Source organism: Eucyclogobius newberryi, unplaced genomic scaffold (assembly GCF_026437365.1).
Source record: "Eucyclogobius newberryi isolate DKJ021-1_F unplaced genomic scaffold, fEucNew1.0.hap1 SCAF_1, whole genome shotgun sequence".
Lineage (NCBI taxonomy): Eukaryota > Metazoa > Chordata > Actinopteri > Gobiiformes > Gobiidae > Eucyclogobius > Eucyclogobius newberryi.
Genome location: NW_027315723.1, coordinates 40598991 through 40616585, shown reverse-complemented (window position 1 = coordinate 40616585; position 17595 = coordinate 40598991). Strand labels below are relative to the sequence as shown.

The window sequence follows — 17595 nt, the reverse complement described above, 5'->3', positions numbered from 1 at the left end:
GAGGACGCCGCCTGCAGGAGGACTGCAGGAGGAGGCCGCCTACAGGAGTACGCCGCCTGCAGGAGGAGGCCGCCTGCAGGAGGAGGCCGCCTGCAGGAGGAGGCCGCCTGCAGGAGGAGGCCGCCTGCAGGAGGAGGCCGCCTGCAGGAGGACGCCGCCTGCAGGAGGACGCCGCCTGCAGGAGGACTGCAGGAGGAGGCCGCCTACAGGAGTACGCCGCCTGCAGGAGGCCGCCGCCTGCAGGAGGCCGCCGCCTGCAGGAGGCCGCCGCCTGCAGGAGGCCGCCGCCTGCAGGAGTACGCCGCCTGCAGGAGTACGCCGCCTGCAGGACAGGACCAAACTGAAACCTGAACACATCTGCAAACTACTGGACATCTGTCTGAACACCAGGGGGCACTGCAGACAGATTCCCGGCTGTGCCATGGGCTCTCCCGTCTCCATAGTGACCAAGATGTACATGGAGCACTTTGAGAAGAAGGCACTGACCTACTTTTCAGGCTCTTTCAAGTCTTCTCAGAGCACATCAGTGTGGACCTGAACATCAGGTTTACAAGAGAAGACTCTAAAGAGAACCAAGAGATGTTCCCCGGCTCAGAGGGCGAGTGACGCCCCCCGGCCCAGAGGGCGAGAGACGCCCCCCGGCCCAGAGGGCGAGAGACGCCCCCCGGCCCAGAGGGCGAGAGACGCCCCCCGGCCCAGAGGGCGAGTGACGCCCCCCGGCCCAGAGGGCGAGAGACGCCCCCCGGCTCAGAGGGCGAGGTGCCCACCGGCTCAGAGGGCGAGAGGCTCTATGGCCCATTACATGACTGTTAGGGTAACAAAGATTAGTTTCAGGGGGAATTAACCAGGCTATTATCGACAGGCTCCGCCTAGTGGGCGGGGCTTACTCAGAGTAGGATATATATCTCAAACTAGATCCACAGATTGAGAATGACTCTTGGATGAGAGTGAAACGTGTCCAGATGACCACACGCTATGGCATTAAACACCTCCATGGTTTAGTCTCCATGGTTTAGTCTCCATGGTTTAGTCTCCATGGTTTAGTCTCCATGGTTTAGTCTCCATGGTTTAGTCTCCATGGTTTAGTCTCCATGGTTTAGTCTCCATGGTGACACATCAAGGCTGAAGCGATGAAGTGAAATGCACTATAAACGTTTGTTTGTGGCTTTGTTGTTTCGTGCAGACGCAAACTGAGACGGTCATAATCTTCATTCACAGTTTCACTTTCATAAACGTTATGTACACTCATGTGGCCCAGATTATGTACACTCATGTGGCCCAGATTATGTACACTCATGTGGCCCAGATTATGTACACTCATGTGGCCCAGATTATGTACACTCATGTGGCCCAGATTATGTACACTCATGTGGCCCAGATTATGTACACTCATGTGGCCCAGATTATGTACACTCATGTGGCCCAGATTATGTACACTCGTGTGGCCCAGATTATGTACAATCGTGTGGCCCAGATTATGTACACTCGTGTGGCCCAGATTATGTACACTCGTGTGGCCCAGATTATGTACACTCACGTGGCCCACATTATGTACACTCACGTGGTCCGAGCGTCTCAAACCCAAAACCTCCTGGACCACAAAACACTGACATGTGGAAGCTCCTGTTTCTATGGCAACAGGAGCAGAGACGACGAGAGGAGCTGTTTAGACCCTAAACAGGGACTAAACAGGAACCAGCTCCTGCTCCTGCTTCAGAACCAGCACTGGAACTGGAACCAGAACCTGCTTCAGAACCAGCTCAGGAACTGGAACGTTTCGTGTTTGGTCCAATCACAAAGCAGAACCAGATCGAACGACTAAAATCAGTTTGTGAAACGCACAAAAGAATTCTAGAAAGATTCATGTTTTCAAAGTGTTTGATGGTCACGACTTTCTCCAAAACTTCACTTTTCATATTTTATCTTCTATAAAAGTGTCAATTCCTCCAGAAGAACCACGTTCAACGCTCTGGTGTGAGGGGTTATGGGACTTGTAGTTCTCTCGCTCTGGTGTGAGGGGTTATGGGACTTGTAGTTCTCTCGCTCTGGTGTGAGGGGTTATGGGACTTGTAGTTCTTTCGCTCTGGTGTGAGGGGTTATGGGACTTGTAGTTCTCTCGCTCTGGTGTGAGGGGTTATGGGACTTGTAGTTCTTTCGCTCTGGTGTGATGGGTTATGGGACTTGTAGTTCTTTCGCTCTGGTGTGATGGGTTATGGGACTTGTAGTTCTTTCGCTCTGGTCTGATGGGTTATGGGACTTGTAGTTCTTTCGCTCTGGTCTGATGGGTTATGGGACTTGTAGTTCTTTCGCTCTGGTCTGATGGGTTATGGGACTTGTAGTCCTTTCGCTCTGGTCTGAGGGGTTATGGGACTTGTAGTTCTCTCGCTCTGGTGTGAGGGGTTATGGGACTTGTAGTTCTTTCGCTCTGGTGTGAGGGGTTATGGGACTTGTAGTTCTCTCGCTCTGGTGTGAGGGGTTATGGGACTTGTAGTTCTTTCGCTCTGGTGTGATGGGTTATGGGACTTGTAGTTCTTTCGCTCTGGTCTGAGGGTTATGGGACTTGTAGTTCTTTCGCTCTGGTGTGAGGGTTATGGGACTTGTAGTTCTTTCGCTCTGGTCTGAGGGTTATGGGACTTGTAGTTATTTCGCTCTGGTCTGAGGGTTATGGGACTTGTAGTTCTTTCGCTCTGGTCTGATGGGTTATGGGACTTGTAGTTCTTTCGCTCTGGTCTGATGGGTTATGGGACTTGTAGTTCTTTCGCTCTGGTCTGAGGGGTTATGGGACTTGTAGTTCTTTCGCTCTGGTCTGAGGGGTTATGGGACTTGTAGTTCTTTCGCTCTGGTCTGATGGGTTATGGGACTTGTAGTCCTTTCGCTCTGGTCTGAGGGGTTATGGGACTTGTAGTTCTCTCGCTCTGGTGTGAGGGATTATGGGACTTGTAGTTCTCTCGCTCTGGTGTGAGGGGTTATGGGACTTGTAGTTCTTTCGCTCTGGTGTGAGGGATTATGGGACTTGTAGTTCTCTCGCTCTGGTGTGAGGGATTATGGGACTTGTAGTTCTCTCGCTCTGGTGTGAGGGATTATGGGACTTGTAGTTCTCTCGCTCTGGTGTGAGGGGTTATGGGACTTGTAGTTCTTTCTCACTTTGTAGTCCAAGCTCAAACTATTGGATTTTTGGCGTTTGGAGTTTAGGTCCAAATCTTCAGTTTTCAGACTTAAAGATTTCTTTCAACACATTTTGGTTTGTTCGGTTCCAGAAATAGTAGCATCGTTTAGTCGTACAAATGAGTTCATGTTTTGTAGATTTAGCAGAGATTTAGTTGTCGTAGTTCTTTTCCTCGCTTGTTAGTCTAAGTTATTGCACAAGTCGAGTTAAAGAGTCAGACTTTTGGTTTTCATTTTGAGTATGAAGCAGCTTCTCTTGAACGGTTGGTCTTTGGAAGTCGTAGTCCGTTTCTCACTCATTGTAGTCCGTCGTCGTGGTAAAGTCTGGCAGAAGTTTGCTTGTGGCTCTCAGAACCGCCCGGGTCCGGTGGGAGTTGTAGTTCTTCTCTCCACTTGTAGCCCGGGTTTTTGCTTGTCGTTGTGGTACAGGCTGTAGATGGCAGTGTGGTTCTCCTTTTGTAATCCTCGTCTTGTAGCGTTAGCATGTAGCTAGACGTTGGGGGGCAGTGTGGTTCCTCGTCTTGTAGCGTTAGCATGTAGCTGGACGTTGGGGGGGCAGTGTGGTTCCTCGTCTTGTAGCGTTAGCATGTAGCTGGACGTTGGGGGGGCAGTGTGGTTCCTCGTCTTGTAGCGTTAGCATGTAGCTGGACGTTGGGGGGGCAGTGTGGTTCCTCGTCTTGTAGCGTTAGCATGTAGCTGGACGTTGTGGGGGCAGTGTGGTTCTTCGTCTTGTAGCGTTAGCATGTAGCTGGACTTTGGGGGGGCAGTGTGGTTCCTCGTCTTGTAGCGTTAGCATGTAGCTGGACGTTGGGGGGGCAGTGTGGTTCCTCGTCTTGTAGCGTTAGCATGTAGCTGGACGTTGGGGGGGCAGTGTGGTTCCTCGTCTTGTAGCGTTAGCATGTAGCTGGACGTTGGGGGGGCAGTGTGGTTCCTCGTCTTGTAGCGTTAGCATGTAGCTGGACGTTGGAGGGCAGTGTGGTCCCTCGTCTTGTAGCGTTAGCATGTAGCTGGACGTTGGGGGCAGTGTGGTCCCTCGTCTTGTAGCGTTAGCATGTAGCTGGACGTTGGGGGGGGCAGTGTGGTTCCTCGTCTTGTAGCGTTAGCATGTAGCTGGACGTTGGGGGGGCAGTGTGGTTCCTCGTCTTGTAGCGTTAGCATGTAGCTGGACGTTGGGGGGGCAGTGTGGTTCCTCGTCTTGTAGCGTTAGCATGTAGCTGAACGTTGGGGGGGCAGTGTGGTTCCTCGTCTTGTAGCGTTAGCATGTAGCTGGACGTTGGGGGGCAGTGTGGTCCCTCGTCTTGTAGCGTTAGCATGTAGCTGGACGTTGGGGGGGCAGTGTGGTCCCTCGTCTTGTAGCGTTAGCATGTAGCTGGACGTTGGGGGGGGCAGTGTGGTTCCTCGTCTTGTAGCGTTAGCATGTAGCTGGACGTTGGGGGGCAGTGTGGTTCCCTCGTCTTGTAGCGTTAGCATGTAGCTGGACGTTGGGGGGGCAGTGTGGTTCCTCGTCTTGTAGCGTTAGCATGTAGCTGGACGTTGGGGGGGCAGTGTGGTTCCTCGTCTTGTAGCGTTAGCATGTAGCTGGACGTTGGGGGGGGCAGTGTGGTTCCTCGTCTTGTAGCGTTAGCATGTAGCTGGACGTTGGGGGGGCAGTGTGGTTCCTCGTCTTGTAGCGTTAGCATGTAGCTGGACGTTGGGGGGGCAGTGTGGTTCCTCGTCTTGTAGCGTTAGCATGTAGCTGGACGTTGGGGGGGCAGTGTGGTTCCTCGTCTTGTAGCGTTAGCATGTAGCTGGACGTTGGGGGGCAGTGTGGTCCCTCGTCTTGTAGCGTTAGCATGTAGCTGGACGTTGGGGGGGCAGTGTGGTCCCTCGTCTTGTAGCGTTAGCATGTAGCTGGACGTTGGGGGGGGCAGTGTGGTTCCTCGTCTTGTAGCGTTAGCATGTAGCTGGACGTTGGGGGGCAGTGTGGTTCCCTCGTCTTGTAGCGTTAGCATGTAGCTGGACGTTGGGGGGGCAGTGTGGTTCCTCGTCTTGTAGCGTTAGCATGTAGCTGGACGTTGGGGGGGCAGTGTGGTTCCTCGTCTTGTAGCGTTAGCATGTAGCTGGACGTTGGGGGGGCAGTGTGGTTCCTCGTCTTGTAGCGTTAGCATGTAGCTGGACGTTGGGGGGGCAGTGTGGTTCCTCGTCTTGTAGCGTTAGCATGTAGCTGGACGTTGGGGGGGCAGTGTGGTTCCTCGTCTTGTAGCGTTAGCATGTAGCTGGACGTTGGGGGGGCAGTGTGGTTCCTCGTCTTGTAGCGTTAGCATGTAGCTGGACGTTGGGGGGCAGTGTGGTCCCTCGTCTTGTAGCGTTAGCATGTAGCTGGACGTTGGGGGGGCAGTGTGGTCCCTCGTCTTGTAGCGTTAGCATGTAGCTGGACGTTGGGGGGGGCAGTGTGGTTCCTCCTCTTGTAGCGTTAGCATGTAGCTGGACGTTGGGGGGCAGTGTGGTTCCCTCGTCTTGTAGCGTTAGCATGTAGCTGGACGTTGGGGGGGCAGTGTGGTTCCTCGTCTTGTAGCGTTAGCATGTAGCTGGACGTTGGGGGGGCAGTGTGGTTCCTCGTCTTGTAGCGTTAGCATGTAGCTGGACGTTGGGGGGGCAGTGTGGTTCCTCGTCTTGTAGCGTTAGCATGTAGCTGGACGTTGGGGGGGCAGTGTGGTTCATCGTCTTGTAGCGTTAGCATGTAGCTGGACGTTGGGGGGGCAGTGTGGTCCCTCGTCTTGTAGCGTTAGCATGTAGCTGGACGTTGGGGGGGCAGTGTGGTCCCTCGTCTTGTAGCGTTAGCATGTAGCTGGACGTTGGGGGGGCAGTGTGGTCCCTCGTCTTGTAGCGTTAGCATGTAGCTGGACGTTGGGGGGGCAGTGTGGTCCCTCGTCTTGTAGCGTTAGCATGTAGCTGGACGTTGGGGGGGCAGTGTGGTTCCTCGTCTTGTAGCGTTAGCATGTAGCTGGACGTTGGGGGGGCAGTGTGGTTCCTCGTCTTGTAGCGTTAGCATGTAGCTGGACGTTGGGGGGGCAGTGTGGTCCCTCGTCTTGTAGCGTTAGCATGTAGCTGGACGTTGGGGGGCAGTGTGGTTCCTCGTCTTGTAGCGTTAGCATGTAGCTGGACGTTGGGGGGCAGTGTGGTTCCTCGTCTTGTAGCGTTAGCATGTAGCTGGACGTTGGGGGGCAGTGTGGTCCCTCGTCTTGTAGCGTTAGCATGTAGCTGGACGTTGGGGGGGCAGTGTGGTCCCTCGTCTTGTAGCGTTAGCATGTAGCTGGACGTTGGGGGGGCAGTGTGGTCCCTCGTCTTGTAGCGTTAGCATGTAGCTGGACGTTGGGGGGGCAGTGTGGTTCCTCGTCTTGTTAGCATGTAGCTGGACTTTGGGGGGGCAGTGTGGTTCCTCGTCTTGTAGCGTTAGCATGTAGCTGGACGTTGGGGGGGCAGTGTGGTTCCTCGTCTTGTAGCGTTAGCATGTAGCTGGACGTTGGGGGGGCAGTGTGGTTCCTCGTCTTGTAGCGTTAGAATGTAGCTGGACGTTGGGGGGGCAGTGTGGTCCCTTGTCTTGTAGCGTTAGCATGTAGCTGGACGTTGGGGGGCAGTGTGGTTCCTCGTCTTGTAGCGTTAGCATGTAGCTGTACGTTGGGGGGCAGTGTGGTTCCTCGTCTTGTAGCGTTAGCATGTAGCTGGACGTTGGGGCAGTGGGAGTTGTACTCCTGGTGTTTTCCTGGTGTTTTCCCGGTCTTTTCCTGGTGTTGTGGTTTCAGTGGCGTCTCCAGCGCTCTCAGGTCAGATTAGTGTCGATCCTGAGCCAGGTCAGACCCTGGCGGACGTATCTGACCAGAGCGCTCATGCTGCTCTGCTGCGTCAGAGGCTTCATCACCGAGTCCAGCTCCACGAAGAAATCTTAAGAGAAGAAACACGAGGTTAGTTTTCACACACATCCACACACAAGGGTAGAAAAGTCCACTTCAAGTCCGGTTCAAGTCCGGTTCAAGTCCGGTTCAAGTCCGGTTCAAGTCCTGTTCAGACCCGGTTTCAGACCCGGTTCAGACCGGTTCTAGTCCTGGTCGAGTACCCGGTTCTAGTCCTGGTTGAGTACCCGGTTCAGACCAGTTCTAGTCCTGGTCGAGTACCCGGTTCAGACCAGCTTTAATCCTCGTCGAGTACCCGGTTCAGACCAGCTCTAGTCCTGGTTGAGTACCCGGTTCAGACCAGCTCTAGTCCTGGTCGAGTACCCGGTTCAAGTCCTGGTCGAGTACCCGGTTCTAGTCCTGGTTGAGTACCCGGTTCAGACCAGTTCTAGTCCTGGTCGAGTACCCGGTTCAGACCAGCTCTAGTCCTGGTCGAGTACCTGATTCAGACCAGCTCTAGTCCTGGTCGAGTACCCGGTTCAGACCAGTTCTAGTCCTGGTCGAGTACCCGGTTCAGACCAGCTCTAGTCCTGGTCGAGTACCCGGTTCAGACCAGCTCTAGTCCTGGTCGAGTACCCGGTTCAAGTCCTGGTCGAGTACCCGGTTCAAGTCCCGGTCGAGTACCCGGTTCTAGTCCTGGTTGAGTACCCGGTTCAGACCAGTTCTAGTCCTGATCGAGTACCCGGTTCAGACCAGCTCTAGTCCTGGTCGAGTACCCGGTTCAGACCAGCTCTAGTCCTGGTCGAGTACCCGGTTCAGACCAGTTCTAGCTCTGGTCGAGTACCCGGTTCAGACCAGTTCTAGTCCTGGTCGAGTACCCGGTTCAAGTCCTGGTCGAGTACCCGGTTCTAGTCCTGGTCGAGTACCCGGTTCAAGTCCTGGTCGAGTACCCAGTTCAGACCAGTTCTAGTCCTGGTCGAGTACCCGGTTCTAGTCCTGGTTGAGTACCCGGTTCAGAGCAGTTCTAGTCCTGGTCGAGTACCCGGTTCAGACCAGCTCTAGTCCTGGTCGAGTACCCGGTTCAGACCAGCTCTAGTCCTGGTCGAGTACCCGGTTCAAGTCCTGGTCGAGTACCCAGTTCAAGTCCTGGTCGAGTACCCGGTTCTAGTCCTGGTCGAGTACCCGGTTCAAGTCCTGGTCGAGTACCCAGTTCTAGTCCTGGTTGAGTACCCGGTTCAGACCAGCTCTAGTCCTGGTCGAGTACCCGGTTCAGACCAGCTCTAGTCCTGGTCGAGTACCCGGTTCAGACCAGCTCTAGTCCTGGTCGAGTACCCGGTTCAGACCAGTTCTAGCCCTGGTCGAGCCGCCCTGGTCGAGTACCTGGTTCAGACCAGTTCTAGTCCTGGTCGAGTACCCGGTTCAGACCAGTTCTAGCCCTGGTCGAGTACCCGGTTCAGACCAGTTCTAGTCCTGGTCGAGTACCCGGTTCAGACCAGTTCTAGTCCTGGTCGAGTACCCGGTTCAGACCAGTTCTAGTCCTGGTCGAGTACCCGCTCGAGTACCTGAACACTCGGCCGTGAGCCGCTCTGCAGTTTCCCAGGTCTCGTAGCTGCGCAGGATGTTGTTGGTGATGGTCACGTGACTCGACGCCATGTGGTGGATTCGCTGAGGGATGGAGACGCTTCCTGTTCCTGTGACGCTGACTCCGCCCCCTGAGCCTGGCCCCGCCCCGTTCCCTGCGGGGGAGGGGCTGATGGCGAGGGGGGACGGCGCTCCGTTCACTCTAAAACAAAAGCTCTCGTTACGATCGGTGTCGACGTTTGTGATTTGAGACTGTGGCGTTTGGTCGTTTAGTTAATTGTTTTATTTGACTCGTTAGTTAAGAGCACAGCAGAAAGGAGGAGGCTTTGAGTACATGGTGAGTCCTACAGAGGAGTCGCTATAGACCGCATGTAAGTGGACGTAGCTAGCACGTTAGCCGCCGCGCTCCAAACAGGAAGTGAGCTCATCTCACATCTGCTCCTCTTCCTGTCTCACTGCTGCTTCAAATAACTGACCAATCGGGAGCCTTCGGTCGCCGTGGTCCGTTTCAGCTCGTGTTAGCGACAGATTTGATTGACGGCTCGCACAGCTCATTGCTAAGGGAAGGGGCGTGTGCTTTCTAAATCCTGGCTCCTGATTGGCTCTTGTGGTGCAGCGTTGGACTCACTTTCCGTTGGTCCTCCAGGGAGACTGCTGAGAACCTTTGGCAGAATTCTGTGCAAAACAAACAAATAAAACGTCAGTCACACAAAGTTCGAGGACCTACAACACGTGACGTACACGTCTGCGTGAAGTACACGTCTGCGTGAAGTACACGTCTGTGTCTGCGTGAAGTACACGTCTGTGTCTGCGTGAAGTACACGTCTGCGTGAAGTACACGTCTGCGTGAAGTACACGTCTGTGTCTGCGTGAAGTACACGTCTGTGTCTGCGTGAAGTACACGTCTGTGTCTGCGTGAAGTACACGTCTGCGTGAAGTACACGTCTGTGTCTGCGTGAAGTACACGTCTGCGTGAAGTACACGTGTGTGTATGCGTGAAGTACACGTCTGCGTCAAGTACACGTCTGCGTGAAGTACACGTCTGTGTCTGCGTGAAGTACACGTCTGCGTGAAGTACACGTCTGTGTCTGCGTGAAGTACACGTCTGCGTGAAGTACACGTGTGTGTATGCGTGAAGTACACGTCTGCGTCAAGTACACGTCTGCGTGAAGTACCTTGAAGTATTCCATGAGCGTGCGGGAGTATTTGAGGGCGTGGTCCTTCTTGAGCTGGAACATCCTCAGGTAAAGCAGCGACAGGCAGCGGTGACTGAGGACAGAAAACACACTCTTCAGAGGCCAGGGCGCTCTTCAGAGGCCGGGGCGCTCTTCAGAGGCCGGGCGCTCTTCAGAGGCCGGGGCGCTCTTCAGAGGCCAGGGCGCTCTTCAGAGGCCAGGGCGCTCTTCAGAGGCCAGGGCGCTCTTCAGAGGCCGGGCGCTCTTCAGAGGCCAGGGCGCTCTTCAGAGGCCGGGCGCTCTTCAGAGGCCAGGGCGCTCTTCAGAGGCCAGGGCGCTCTTCAGAGGCCGGGCGCTCCTCAGACAGAGGCCAGGGCGCTCTTCAGAGGCCGGGCGCTCTTCAGAGGCCAGGGCGCTCTTCAGAGGCCAGGGCGCTCTTCAGAGGCCGGGCGCTCCTCAGACAGAGGCCAGGGCGCTCTTCAGAGGCCGGGCGCTCTTCAGAGGCCGGGCGCTCCTCAGAGGCCAGGGCACTCTTCAGAGGCCGGGCGCTCTTCAGAGGCCGGGCGCTCTTCAGACAGAGGCCAGGGCGCTCTTCAGAGGCCGGGCGCTCTTCAGAGGCCAGGGCGCTCTTCAGAGGCCAGGGCGCTCTTCAGAGGCCGGGCGCTCTTCAGAGGCCAGGGCGCTCTTCAGAGGCCGGGCGCTCTTCAGAGGCCAGGGCGCTCTTCAGAGGCCAGGGCGCTCTTCAGAGGCCAGGGCGCTCTTCAGAGGCCGGGCGCTCCTCAGAGGCCAGGGCGCTCTTCAGAGGCCGGGCGCTCTTCAGAGGCCAGGGCGCTCTTCAGAGGCCAGGGCGCTCTTCAGAGGCCGGGCGCTCCTCAGACAGAGGCCAGGGCGCTCCTCAGAGGCCGGGCGCTCTTCAGAGGCCAGGGCGCTCTTCAGAGGCCAGGGCGCTCTTCAGAGGCCGGGCGCTCCTCAGACAGAGGCCAGGGCGCTCTTCAGAGGCCGGGCGCTCTTCAGAGGCCAGGGCGCTCTTCAGAGGCCAGGGCGCTCTTCAGAGGCCAGGGCGCTCTTCAGAGGCCGGGCGCTCCTCAGAGGCCAGGGCACTCTTCAGAGGCCGGGCGCTCTTCAGACAGAGGCCAGGGCGCTCTTCAGAGGCCGGGCGCTCTTCAGAGGCCAGGGCGCTCTTCAGAGGCCAGGGCGCTCTTCAGAGGCCAGGGCGCTCTTCAGAGGCCGGGCGCTCCTCAGAGGCCAGGGCGCTCTTCAGAGGCCGGGCGCTCTTCAGAGGCCAGGGCGCTCTTCAGAGGCCGGGCGCTCTTCAGAGGCCAGGGCGCTCTTCAGAGGCCAGGGCGCTCTTCAGAGGCCAGGGCGCTCTTCAGAGGCCGGGCGCTCCTCAGACAGAGGCCAGGGCGCTCTTCAGAGGCCGGGCGCTCTTCAGAGGCCAGGGCGCTCTTCAGAGGCCAGGGCGCTCTTCAGAGGCCGGGCGCTCTTCAGAGGCCAGGGCGCTCCTCAGAGGCCAGGGCGCTCTTCAGAGGCCGGGCGCTCTTCAGACAGAGGCCAGGGCGCTCTTCAGAGGCCGGGCGCTCTTCAGAGGCCAGGGCGCTCTTCAGAGGCCAGGGCGCTCTTCAGAGGCCGGGCGCTCTTCAGAGGCCGGGCGCTCTTCAGAGGCCGGGCGCTCTTCAGAGGCCAGGGCGCTCTTCAGAGGCCAGGGCGCTCTTCAGAGGCCGGGCGCTCTTCAGAGGCCAGGGCGCTCTTCAGAGGCCGGGCGCTCTTCAGAGGCCAGGGCGCTCTTCAGAGGCCGGGCGCTCTTCAGAGGCCAGGGCGCTCTTCAGAGGCCAGGGCGCTCTTCAGAGGCCAGGGCGCTCTTCAGAGGCCGGGCGCTCCTCAGAGGCCGGGGCGCTCGAAAAAAGACTGAAGTAAAACTAGGAACTGACGTAGATTTTAACGGTGTTTTTATTTTAAACGATGCGCCAAAAACGTTGGTTTCAGTCAGTTCGTTTGGATTAAGACTCCAAAGTGTCTCCAAAGTGTTTCCAAAGTGTTTCCAAAGTGTCTCCAAAGTGTCTCCAAAGTGTCTCATCCGTCTGCTCAGTTTTATTCCGTCACATTTAGAGTTTTCGCTCACGTTGAGCTCAGATTTCACTTCAAACATAAATGTTGGACGTTTGTGCAGAAGCTTCTGAGACGTCGCTACAGAAAAGACGAGTCGACCACGAGCAGTGAACTCACCAGAGCACGGCCAGTTTCTTCTCGTTGGTGGAGGACGAGTGGCCAATGAAGTTCTTTAACCTCATGGCGTATCTGAGAACGAGACGAAGAGAACATCAGGACACTCGCCTGAGGAGCTCCACTGTCTCAGAATACATCAGGACACTCACCTGAGGAGCTCCACGGTCTCAGAGAACATCAGGACACTCACCTGAGGAGCTCCACGGTCTCAGAGTACATCAGGACACTCACCTGAGGAGCTCCACGGTCTCAGAGAACATCAGGACACTCACCTGAGGAGGTCCACGGTCTCAGAGAACATCAGGACACTCACCTGAGGAGCTCCACGGTCTCAGAGAACATCAGGACACTCACCTGAGGAGGTCCACGGTCTCAGAGAACATCAGGACACTCACCTGAGGAGCTCCACGGTCTCAGAGAACATCAGGACACTCACCTGAGGAGCTCCACGGTCTCAGAGAACATCAGGACACTCACCTGAGGAGCTCCACTGTCTCAGAATACATCAGGACACTCGCCTGAGGAGCTCCACGGTCTCAGAGAACATCTGGACACTCGCCTGAGGAGCTCCACGGTCTCAGAGAACATCAGGACACTTGCCTGAGGAGCTCCACGGTCTCAGAGAACATCAGGACACTCACCTGAGGAGCTCCACGGTCTCAGAGAACATCAGGACACTCACCTGAGGAGCTCCACGGTCTCAGAGAACATCAGGACACTCACCTGAGGAGGTCCACGGTCTCAGAGAACATCAGGACACTCACCTGAGGAGCTCCACGGTCTCAGAGAACATCAGGACACTCACCTGAGGAGCTCCACGGTCTCAGAGAACATCAGGACACTCACCTGAGGAGCTCCACGGTCTCAGAGAACATCAGGACACTCGCCTGAGGAGCTCCACGGTCTCAGAGAACATCAGGACACTCGCCTGAGGAGCTCCACGGTCTCAGAATACATCAGGACACTCACCTGAGGAGCTCCACGGTCTCAGAGAACATCAGGACACTCACCTGAGGAGCTCCACGGTCTCAGAAAACATCAGGACACTCACCTGAGGAGCTCCACGGTCTCAGAGTACATCAGGACACTCACCTGAGGAGCTCCACGGTCTCAGAGAACATCATGACACTCACCTGAGGAGGTCCACGGTCTCAGAGAACATCAGGACACTCACCTGAGGAGCTCCACGGTCTCAGAGAACATCAGGACACTCACCTGAGGAGCTCCACTGTCTCAGAATACATCAGGACACTCACCTGAGGAGCTCCACGGTCTCAGAGAACATCTGGACACTCGCCTGAGGAGCTCCACGGTCTCAGAGAACATCAGGACACTTGCCTGAGGAGCTCCACGGTCTCAGAGAACATCAGGACACTCACCTGAGGAGCTCCACGGTCTCAGAGAACATCAGGACACTCACCTGAGGAGCTCCACGGTCTCAGAGAACATCAGGACACTTGCCTGAGGAGCTCCACGGTCTCAGAATACATCAGGACACTCACCTGAGGAGCTCCACGGTCTCAGAGAACATCAGGACACTCACCTGAGGAGCTCCACGGTCTCAGAGAACATCAGGACACTCACCTGAGGAGCTCCACGGTCTCAGAGAACATCAGGACACTCACCTGAGGAGCTCCACGGTCTCAGAGTACATCAGGACACTCACCTGAGGAGCTCCACGGTCTCAGAGAACATCAGGACACTCACCTGAGGAGCTCCACGGTCTCAGAGAACATCAGGACACTCACCTGAGGAGCTCCACGGTCTCAGAGAACATCAGGACACTCACCTGAGGAGCTCCACGGTCTCAGAGAACATCAGGACACTCACCTGAGGAGCTCCACGGTCTCAGAGAACATCAGGACACTCACCTGAGGAGCTCCACGGTCTCAGAGAACATCAGGACACTCACCTGAGGAGCTCCACGGTCTCAGAGTACATGGTGTAGGGCGACTTGGCCTCCAGGGGGTCTCGCTCCATGGCGTTTCCACACTGGATAAACGACAAAGCTCCGTCGGCGTAATTCACTGCTTTTCCAAACTTCTCCATCTGAGAAACAGAAAAGTCAAAGTGTTGGATGTTGGACCTTCAGCTGCAGCAGCTTCAGGGAAAACCTTGTCTTTCTGTAAAAGTTGATTTGAAATGACAATAAAATGAATGAAATGAGGAATAATATAATATTAAACTGAGCTCCGCAGTGTGGCATTGAACAGACACGGACCTGAGCTGTAATGAGGCCCGTCTCCATGGCGACAGCAGAGTTATTTTATAACGATCGGTCTGTTTTCTATTTGTTTGCCTTGTGCTTTTAGTACATCGTTTCTTGTTTCGCCAAAACAGGATCTGGCTCTCCTGGACTCTGACCGAGCTTTAGCCACGCCCCTCACACACACTAGCTTTAGCCACGCCCCTCACACACACTAGCTTTAGCCACGCCCCTCACACACACTAGCTTTAGCCACGCCCCTCACACACACTAGCTTTAGCCACGCCCCTCACACACACTAGCTTTAGCCACGCCCCTCACACACACTAGCTTTAGCCACGCCCCTCACACACACTAGCTTTAGCCACGCCCCTCACACACACTAGCTTTAGCCACGCCCCTCACACACACTAGCTTTAGCCACGCCCCTCACACACACTAGCTTTAGCCACGCCCCTCACACACACTAGCTTTAGCCACGCCCCTCACGCACATTAGCTTTAGCCACACCCCTCACGCGCACTAGCTTTAGCCACGCCCCTCACACGCACTAGCTTTAGCCACGCCCCTCACACGCACTAGCTTTAGCCACGCCCCTCACACGCACTAGCTTTAGCCACGCCCCTCACACGCACTAGCCACGCCCCTCACACGCACTAGCTTTAGCCACGCCCCTCACACACACTAGCTTTAGCCACGCCCCTCACACACACTAGCTTTAGCCACGCCTCTCACACGCACTAGCTTTAGCCACGCCTCTCACACGCACTAGCTTTAGCCACGCCCCTCACACGCACTAGCTTTAGCCACGCCCCTCACACGCACTAGCTTTAGCCACGCCCCTCACACGCACTAGCTTTAGCCACGCCCCTCACACGCACTAGCCACGCCCCTCACACGCACTAGCTTTAGCCACGCCCCTCACACGCACTAGCTTTAGCCACGCCCCTCACACGCACTAGCTTTAGCCACGCCCCTCACACGCACTAGCTTTAGCCACGCCCCTCACACGCACTGGCTTTAGCCACGCCCCTCACACACACTGGCTTTAGCCACGCCCCTCACACACACTGGCTTTAGCCACGCCCCTCACACACACCTGCTTTAGCCACGCCCCTCACACACACTGGCTTTAGCCACGCCCCTCACACACACCTGCTTTAGCCACGCCTCTCACACTCACTAGCTTAAGCCACGCCCCTCACACACACTAGCTTTAGCCACGCCCCTCACACGCACTAGCTTTAGCCATGCCTCTCACACACACACTAGCTTTAGCCACGCCCCTCACACACACTAGCTTTAGCCACGCCCCTCACACACTAGCTTTAGCCACGCCCCTCACACACACTAGCTTTAGCCACGCCCCTCACACACTAGCTTTAGCCACGCCTCTCACACACACTAGCTTAAGCCACGCCCCTCACACACGCTAGCTTTAGCCACGCCCCTCACACACACTAGCTTTAGCCACGCCCCTCACACACACTAGCTTTAGCCACGCCTCTCACACACACTAGCTTAAGCCACGCCCCTCACACACGCTAGCTTTAGCCACGCCCCTCACACACGTTTTTGTCGCTCTTAGTCACGTTTTAGTGTCTTAAAGATGCTTCTAGAACACATGGCGTGGTTTACCAGTTTGTCGGCCTTGTGCTTGAGTCGTTTGGCCTCTTGCATGTGGAAGTCGGCGCTGTGAACTCTGCGGAGGCACAAGCGGTTATGGGGGAAAAGTCACAGTTTGGACGAGCGTTTAGTGTCGTACGTGTCGCTGAAGGAGATCCTGGGCCGGCTCGCTTCCGTCGGCTCCAGAGTCTCTGTCCAGACCTCGGAGTCCGACCCAGATCCGGGATTATAACCGTCTGCGCTGGACTTGTCACTGTGCGGCTCGGACTCCTGTTCACAAAGACCAGAAGAAGAACGTGAAGAACGTGAAGAACGTGAAGAACGTGAAGAACGTCTTCATCAGGTGGAGTTTGTGTTGTGTTTGTTGTTGTTTATTGTAACATTTCCATAAAACCAAAATCAGAAGCACCACTTTTGGAAGACAAAGTACAATGAACATTTTCTCTTCTTTCTCTTTTTGACTTGTTTCAGTCTCTTTTAGTCCCGGTCTCTTTTAGTCCCGGTCTCTTTGAGTCCCGGTCTCTTTTAGTCCCGGTCTCTTTGAGTCCCGGTCTCTTTTAGTCCCGGTCTCTTTTAGTCCCGGTCTCTTTGAGTCCCGGTCTCTTTGAGTCCCGGTCTCTTTGAGTCCAGGTCTCTTTGAGTCCTGGTCTCTTTGAGTCCTGGTCTCTTTGAGTCCCGGTCTCTTTGAGTCCCGGTCTCTTTTAGTTTTAGTCTCTTTTAGTTTTAGTCTCTTTTAGTTTTAGTCTCTTTTAGTTTTAGTCTCTTTTAGTTTTAGTTCTGTTTGAACTCTTCATGTTTCTGGGATTGTTCCTTTTATTCTTTATTGTTCACTTTTAGTCGATGAAACTGTTTTTTTTTTAGGTTTATTCTGTTTTAATCAGCAAAAATATGACACTGACAAAAACTTCATACAAATGATTGAATAGACAAAATGAGCCGTTTATGACGTTTGAATAATGTGACTAAAGGTCCAGAAATCAGATCTGATCAGACTTTAGGACCTTTATCTTATTGTTAATGTTAATCATCATAATAAACATCATCATAATCATCATAATAAACATAATAAACATCATAAACATCATAATCATCATAATAAACATAATAAACATCATAAACATCATAATAAACATAATTGTCACTGAAATAAAGAGGTTTTGTCTCGTCTCTGAAGCTTAAACCGTTGTTTTTCAGACAAAGATCACGACACCTTTTTAACAATAATTAACAGTCAATTAAAGGAAATTAATTATGTTGTTCAAACAGATTAAACACAAATTATACAAACTTCACTGATCATTTCATAACCACTGTAATTATTCTAAATGAAGCTCCATTATCCCAGCGGGAAAACTAAGAGACAAAGAGACAGCGAAAACCAGGACTAAACCGGGACTAAACCGGGACTAAACCGGGACTAAAGCGAGACTAAAGCGAGACTAAACCGGGTCCAAATCGAGACTAAATCGGGACTAAACCGGGACTAAACCGGGACTAAAGCGGGTCTAAAGCAGGACTAAAGCGGGTCTAAAGCGGGTCTAAAGCGGGTCTAAAGCGGGACTAAAGCGGGACTAAAGCGGGACTAAAGCGGGACTAAAGCGGGACTAAAGCGGGACTAAAGCGGGTCTTACCGCTGTGGTCCTGTGGTTCTTGTTCTCTCCTCTTCGATGCCGATGTGAGCTGGAGGAAGACGAGACCGAGGAAGATCCCTCTGGAACCAGACCAGGACCAGAACCCAGGACTAGACCAG

The 17595-nt window shown here is 54.8% G+C and overlaps 1 protein-coding gene across 1 annotated transcript in view; it reads right to left on the bottom strand.

Moving 5' to 3' along the window:
* Nucleotides 1–6847: 6847 nt before the first annotated feature.
* aff2 (AF4/FMR2 family, member 2) overlaps nucleotides 6848–17595 on the bottom strand; it is a 74420-nt gene continuing 63672 nt past the window's right edge. The window contains exons 19-27 of the mRNA XM_072450335.1: nucleotides 17477–17595; nucleotides 15985–16115; nucleotides 15858–15921; nucleotides 13926–14062; nucleotides 12014–12085; nucleotides 9791–9884; nucleotides 9244–9290; nucleotides 8597–8817; nucleotides 6848–7086 (exon numbers count right to left, since the gene is read on the bottom strand). The exon at nucleotides 17477–17595 is cut by the window's right edge and continues 158 nt beyond it. Of these exons, the coding sequence (XP_072306436.1) occupies nucleotides 6965–7086; nucleotides 8597–8817; nucleotides 9244–9290; nucleotides 9791–9884; nucleotides 12014–12085; nucleotides 13926–14062; nucleotides 15858–15921; nucleotides 15985–16115; nucleotides 17477–17595 (1007 nt within the window). The 3' untranslated portion in view covers nucleotides 6848–6964. The remainder of the gene's footprint in view (nucleotides 7087–8596; nucleotides 8818–9243; nucleotides 9291–9790; nucleotides 9885–12013; nucleotides 12086–13925; nucleotides 14063–15857; nucleotides 15922–15984; nucleotides 16116–17476) is intronic.